Source organism: Centruroides sculpturatus, unplaced genomic scaffold, assembly GCF_000671375.1.
Source record: "Centruroides sculpturatus isolate CEXI.00-Female unplaced genomic scaffold, Cexi_2.0 scaffold703, whole genome shotgun sequence".
NCBI classification, from domain to species: Eukaryota; Metazoa; Arthropoda; class Arachnida; order Scorpiones; family Buthidae; genus Centruroides; species Centruroides sculpturatus.
This window is the reverse complement of record NW_019384944.1, coordinates 369,243-376,949: the sequence shown is the minus strand read 5'-3', so window position 1 is coordinate 376,949 and position 7,707 is coordinate 369,243. Positions and strand designations below refer to the sequence as shown.

At 31.7% G+C, this 7,707-nt stretch overlaps 1 protein-coding gene across 1 annotated transcript in view; it reads right to left on the bottom strand.

The window, feature by feature from the left end:
• The window catches only part of LOC111632168 (CD2 antigen cytoplasmic tail-binding protein 2-like), an 18,640-nt gene extending 15,095 nt beyond the window's left edge, over positions 1 to 3,545 (bottom strand). Inside the window, exon 1 of the mRNA XM_023376534.1 lies at positions 3,254 to 3,545. Within this exon, the coding sequence (XP_023232302.1) occupies positions 3,254 to 3,413 (160 nt within the window). The 5' untranslated portion in view covers positions 3,414 to 3,545. The remainder of the gene's footprint in view (positions 1 to 3,253) is intronic.
• Positions 3,546 to 7,707: the final 4,162 nt, after the last annotated feature.

Below are 7,707 nucleotides of genomic sequence, written 5' to 3'. Positions count from 1 at the left end.
GGTAAGTAATCCTACAATTTTTTGTTTATAACGTAGTTTATACAAATTATTTTTAAAAAAATATACGTATTTTGGAAATGTTGAGTCGAATTAGTCTAGAATCGATTAATTTTATGAAAGAAAACCTTTCAAACAGCCGTAGTCCGTAAACTATGATTCCTACAAAATTGATTCATAAAGAACGGAACGTATCTACCGTCTTATAGGGGGATCTACTGTATATTGAAGTTGAGGCATCAAGAGATGGAAGGAGTTTGATATAAAAAGTTTGCAATCTTGTGTGGAGATTAATAAGCGAAAAGCCTTACCAAATAATCTTTAACTTGGCATCTCAATTTTCCAGTTTCTCCGTGTTGTATAAATTTCCGGATGCTAATTCCTGACAATAACAATATGTGAAACATGCAATGCTATAATGTTGTAAATGCCATTTTTCTCTAAATACATTTGATTCAAGAATTGAGTTCTAAATGTAATATTTTCTTCTGCAAAAAAATATTGTGGCGATAGTGGCACCATAAGTCGTTATATTTTGAAGTTGAATTTATATGGAGCCATAACGTTTAAAGCACCAAAGTGCAAGTCATGTAACTTTTGGCGCGTAAAACGTTACAGACTATATTTACATCATTTTGATATTCCAGAAAATTTGTAACCTAGTGAGTTTTTTACCATTTCATTGTAAAATTGAAATGAATTCATTCACTAGAAAAAGTGTTTTCTACCTCTTCTGTAAAGTTTGTTTTTTGGCATTTACAACGTTATGGTATTGCATTCTTCATGTATAGAGTGTTACTTGGTTGCAAGCTAATAATACAACTGCATAAACTCCCAATCTCTAAATATATTTAGTTAAATAATTGTGATCCCTTCAATAATTTCAAGTATTTCTTTCTGAAGTGATCACACTGAGTTGCTTGTTCCAGTTTTGTATTTTACAGACTACATACTTATTGGCATTGATTTAAAAAGTGCACGATGACTCATAATTAAAACCAATTCTTATAGGAAACAAGACATAAATCATCGTATCACTAAAATGCACATTATAACTTACTACACCAAGGCCATATGATACCCCTTGTAAAGCATAAGCAAAATTATATAATAATAAATTTTGAATTTAACAAAAATGCAACTTTATATTAAGCGGAGACATTTTCACATAGCAGTTCAAAAATATCACAACATAAATATAAAAATTTCTGTTATGCAAAGCCGTTACCTTTAAATAACAGGCAGATATATTTGCACTCTCAGTATTTACTATTTAGTATCATTTACTCATTACACATTAATGGTATTTATTAATCATAACACATTCACATTATAGGACTATATAAATGGCAATCTATTTGTCTGCAATTACAAAAGATATTTTACTGACTCTAAATTGCTGAAATAAAAATTTTAAATTTAGGATTATCGTCAGTTTTCTTAATTTTTAAAAAATTCCAACATTTGTAATTTACCGTAGAGTTATTTGTTCGAAACCAGGATATATTTTACGAACACATTGCTATGAACTTAGTGTGTAATTCATTTAAACTACACTTTATTCAAAATTAATTTGAGCTTTATTGTTGAAAATATAATCGCATTAACTTAAATAAGTTTAATTTTACAGCTTTACATTTCAATTTAGCCCTTAATGTTCTTTTAATCTTAGTCTATATCAATTAGACACATATACATGAGGGCTTATAATTCTCGTTCACTGGTGTGATATTAGAAAATCTTTAATTATTATTTACAATAAGGTACAGCTCTTTTCGACAATATATTATACAAAACACTTAAAATGCATTTCCAACTCAATAGGCTACATTCCTTTTCGGTTAGTGTTCATAAAATTACTAATTGAAGAGGGTCGTATTGAGTCCAAAATGCATTTTAAGTGTTCTGTACAATATATTGTCGAAAAGAGCTATATCTTATTGTAAATAATCATTAAAGATTTTCTAATATAATTCTCATTTACTGGCGTGATGAGCCCTCGAGTATACGTGTCTAATTGATATCGACTAAGATTACAAAAACCTTTAAATTTCTTTTAAATTTAAATTAAACAACTGCTGCTCAAAGAATATATACGGTGAGAAACAATAATCAATTTTTAATTATTATTCTTACCTTGTTGTATTGATTCCAAGAGAAATAATATATTAAAAAGAAAAGGACAATATTCTTATGAATTTCAAGCATAAAAAATAGTAGTAGTTATTATTCACAGACCAGACAAAACAATTACAGGACTTTCTACAAGGAATGTGACATATCCCATTTCCCGTAGAAAATCTAATTTTGAATCCGATCCAAAATTTCATACTTTATTTTGATTAATATGGAATGAAGTGTCGTTTTCTGTCTACGGTCACAGTAGTCGATTCCATTACACGTTTGAGTGTGACTATGCAAATGCGAGCGAGTGAGAATACTTATTCTCGTTTATTACGACCACACAGATAAGAGCGAGAAACAGAGCGTGAAATGTCATCACTTCTTCTCACTCACTCGCGTCTGCATAGTCGCACCCTCGAGCTTACTCGTAGCGGGCAAAAATGTGGCACGACAAGTAGCCTTAATGCCTCGCATTAAAAAATCAATCAATTTATTTACCTGAGAATGTTTAGCTCCATTTCAAAAGTATGGTCAAATCAAAGTACATAATTTATGTTTCAAAGCCTAGGGTCAAAGTATCTTACATGTGAAATGTACATATATTCTGCACTGCATTATTGTATAATAGGTTAATGNGTTTTCTGTCTATGGTCACAGTAGTCAATTCCATTACACGTTTGAGTGCGACTATGCAAATGCGAGCGAGTGAAAATACTTATTCTCGTTTATTACGAGCACACAGATAAGAGCGAGAAACAGAGTGTGAAATGTCATCACTTCTTCTCACTCGCTCGTGTCTGCATAGTCGCACCCTCGAGCTTACTCGTAGCGGGCAAAAATGTGGCACGACAAGTAGCCTTAATGCCTCGCATTAACAAATCAATCTATTTATTTAACTGAGAATGTTTAGCTCCATTTCAAAAGTATGGTCAAATCAAAGTACATAATTTATGTTTCAAAGCCTAGTGTCAAAGTATCTTACATGTGAAATGTACATATATTCTGCATTGCATTGTTGTATAATGTGTACTGTACTGTACATTGTATGTTAATTAAATAATTGATTTGTAAAATATTTCAATAATTTATCACATAAATTTCAACAGAAATATAAAATAATAATAAAAATCACCTTCCAATTCATCAGGATCAAGGACATCTTCCTTCTTGCATTTCTCTTCATCATCTTCTTCATCACTATCCAAGGAATTTTTAAATCTTTTACAATTCAGATAATCTTTATCGATGTATTCGTCGTCGCTGTCTTCTAATTGCTCTTCCCTCTTCGACATTTTTTTATTTATAAAAATAAACAATAGCACGTAACGTTATATTCAACGATATAAACCGATACTTTCCTTACGAAACATCAAATACCTTCGCACTAGCGCCATCTGGAATATTTTTTACCGCTTGTGTAGAATTTTTTTTTTAACTGTACAGTCTGAGGTTTTTGGGCTATTTTCAAAAATAAAATAATTATTTTTTTTTATAACTTACAAAAGTTTATCTTTACCAAAGAAAAAATTTTTCGTGTAAATTGCATAATTTTTTTACCTAGCTCAATTTTTTAAATTTGTTGGAATATTCCATATATTATTCAATTACAAACGCTCGATCCTGTGGATGGCCGCCCAGACACCCGAAAACATTCTATAAATAAAACGTTTCGTGCTGGAAAAGACTTCAACTGTTATCATAAGAAAAACTATCTTATACAATGTGTAAGCGGGAGTGACAGACTTGTCACATTTTCCTAAAACAATGGTCACACCTAGCGATTTCCAGCCTGGTAACTGCCTCCGGTTGCGCGCGTATTATCATAGTCACGTTATTTCTGCCACGACGATAACTATTTTCAAAGTTTCCACCGAATGACTTGGGACAAAGGCGTTTTCTAAACGGATGCGCATTTGCAATCGGCGCGAGTAGAACAAACTGTTCGCTTCTAGTTGCAGTTGCATTTGCTTGCGCGGGTGGAAATTGCAAAGTGTAACACGATTGAAGGCTAAGCTTGAATCTCGATCCTACCTGCTTTCTAACATTATAGTGTTATAGTGAACGTGAAGTTTTAAGGAATCGAATAAAGAACCTATAATCAGAGAGTGGTCATACGAGAGCTGTCGCCATGTCTTTTCCAAACGCTTATTTAGCCGCAGCCACATACTATACTTAATTGGGGAAATAAAATTATCTAGCACTTATTTAAATGGAAATTCGAGTAGAAGAAAATAAATGTCGTTTTTTCTATTTTTAAAATTAATTTTTACTATTATTATTTCTTTATTTAATATACTATTTGATAATTTTCGAAATTTGTTTATGATGAGATTTACCCGATGCCATGAGTGACGAGCCAATTTTTTAAAAATATCCTAAATAGTCTATTAATAATTTAAATTGCTTTATGTTATGCACTGGATATTTTTAAACAATGCACTGGATCAATAATAAAAACTCAATGGTTTCTTCTGAACAATAAGAATGTGGAATATAATATACACATTTATTAAATTTCCACTAACAATGCCAAAGACTTTCTACATTGCTTGATTTATAGATCCATATCACATGTGTTATAGCATTGACAATTAATCCCATATCTTCATTATATTTAATTATATTTTTTAAAACAGAACCATTTGTTGAGTTGCTTGTTATTTATTAAACTAAAATAATAATTTAATATAAGTGGCTTATGATAAATACTGTATAATTAAAATATATTTATTATCACCAATCATTTCAATATCATATTCTATTTTATATATTTTATGTTCAAAATTACAAATCTACTATAATTTATACTATTTTTTTTTTTATTAAAATAAAGTAAATTTGTATAATTATTACAGTGTAAAATAAGTTAAACTAAACATTAACTTCGTATTTAACTAAAAAAATATCAGTATATAACAACTGATATTAACTTTCGTTCCGATCTGGCGAAAACGTTTAGAAGAAATATGGCGGTATAAGATCGCGTGATCACAAACTGCTAATAGAAAAGCGTTTATTATATGGTCACTCTCATTACATGTTCTCTAGAATCGAAGACTAACAAAAAATGACGCAGAAACTTACAAACGTATCAATGACATTATAAAGGTAGAGATAAAAAAGGCCAAGGAGGAATGAATAAAGAGAAACTGCAACGAAATTGAAAACCTCGAAAAAGAACACAATATGTTCCAGATGCATAAGAAAATCAAAGAAATGACGGGTTCATTCAAGTGTCATCGCTCTAATATACTAATGGATGCTAATAACAGTCCTATTATTGATGAAAATGAACTGAAAAACACGTGGAAACATTACGTTGAAAAACTTTTTGATGAGGAAAGACCAACACCCATAAATAAAGACCCAATAGAAGGTCCTGAAATACTCGACGAAGAAGTAAAGCATGCCATTCATATCGCAAAGAATAAGAAAATTCCCGGACCTGACGAAATCCCGACTGAAATTGTGAAATTGATCGAAGATGATAATATTACATTAATTACTAGATTATTCAATTGGATCTACAATACAGGCACAATACCAAAAGACTGGTTAAAATCAACCTTTGTAACAATCCCTAAAACAAGTCATCCTAAAAGATGTAGCGACTACAGACTCATTAGTCTTATGTGCCATATTCTGAAGATATTTCTACATATTATACATGCCAGGATATATAAAAAATGTGAAATTGATCTTGAGGAATCTCAATTTTGATTCAGAAATGCTTTTGGAACAAGAGAAGCGTTGTTTAGTATCAACGTCCTTCTCCAGAGATGTCGTGAAGAACAAAAAGACATATTTGCTTGTTTCATAGACTATGAAAAGGCTTTCGATAGTGTGAAACACTCCAAATTAATAGAGATCCTACACCAAGTTCAATTAGATGGCAAGGACATCAGAATAATTCAAAATTTATACTGGGGTCAAACAGCAGAAGTCAAGTTAGGAACAGTGAAAACAGCAGAAATTGAAATACAGAGAGGAGTCCGGTAGGGCTGCATTCTTTCGCCCCTATTGTTTAATCTGTACTCAGACAAACTCTTCAAAATCGCCTTAGAAAACTCAAATTATGGGATTAAAATCAACGGCGTAATTCTTAACGTTATTAGATATGCTGATGATACACTAATCATATGCGACAGCCTAGAAGGCTTACAGATACTACTAAACAAAATTAACTCAGCAGGAATTGATGCCGGTCTCAAAATAAATGCAAACAAAACTAAATTTATGATTTTTGGTCAGACCCCACACAGAGAGGCACGACTTGTTCTTGATCAAAAAAAATTGAACGGGTCAAACAGTTTAAATACTTGGGAAGCATTAATTACAGAAAATCTAGATTCAGGAAAAGAAATTAAATGCAGGATAGCAGCAGCTAGAACATCCTTCCAAAAAAATGAAAACCTTGCTCTGCAACGACAATTTAAATTTGAAATTGCGGCAACGCATGGCCGAATGTTATATTTGGTCAGTTCTCCTCTATGGTGTGGAAAGCTGGACATTAAAAAGGAATACAGAAAGAAGACTGGAGGCATTTGAGATGTGGATTCACAGAAGGATGCTGAGAGTCCCATGGACGGATCGAGTGACCAACAACGAAATTCTAAGCAGAGCAAGAACAAACAGAAAATTGCTGTCAACAATCAAATGCAGAAAGATTGCATACTTGGGACATATCACTAGAGGAGAAAAATACAAAATCCCACAACTAATCCTTAATGGAAAGATTGAGGGAAAGCGTAAACGAGGTCGAAGACATTTATCATGGATGGACAATATAAAAAAATGGACAGGCATACAAAACATTGGGGAGGTAATGAGAAAGGCCAAAGATAGGAAATCCCTCTCCTTGGTGATCGCCAACGTCCGGGGGACCGGGCATGGCACGTGAAGAAGAAGAAGAATCGAATGCTCGATCGCTTCGAAAAGTTTAAAAAAAAGGCTTTTTTAAATCGTATTTCCTAACGAATTTTTCACATTAAATTAGAAAATTACTATTCTATTATTTCTGTTGTACATTGTGGTTTATGTAAGTGGGCAATTCCTTATTATTTATTACACTGAGGAAAATGTGATATTTAATAAGCGTTATNAAAAAAAGGCTTTTTTAAATCGTATTTCCTAACGAATTTTTCACATTAAATTAGAAAATTACTATTCTATTATTTCTGTTGTACATTGTGGTTTATGTAAGTGGGCAATTCCTTATTATTTATTACACTGAGGAAAATGTGATATTTAATAAGCGTTATTTGAGTTTTAATTCTGAAATTTTATAAGCTATCGGGGCAAAGCCGGCCCTAACATAGGGCGAACGCAAGGACTTTAAACTACAAGGATAGCTAGATCCCGTATATTTGTTAGCGTGACCTTGGATCTATGTGACGTCACAGCAAGCTCTCTACAGATCTTTCAAATAACAAAATACGATAAAATATTAAATCATTTCTTAATTAATTATTAAATTACTACTAAATGTAAACTACTGTAGAATTTTCGGATTTAATAAGTGTACTGTACGTCAATAAATTTACAAGTCTTTTGTCTAATATTTATTTAACAAATTAATGAGCTATA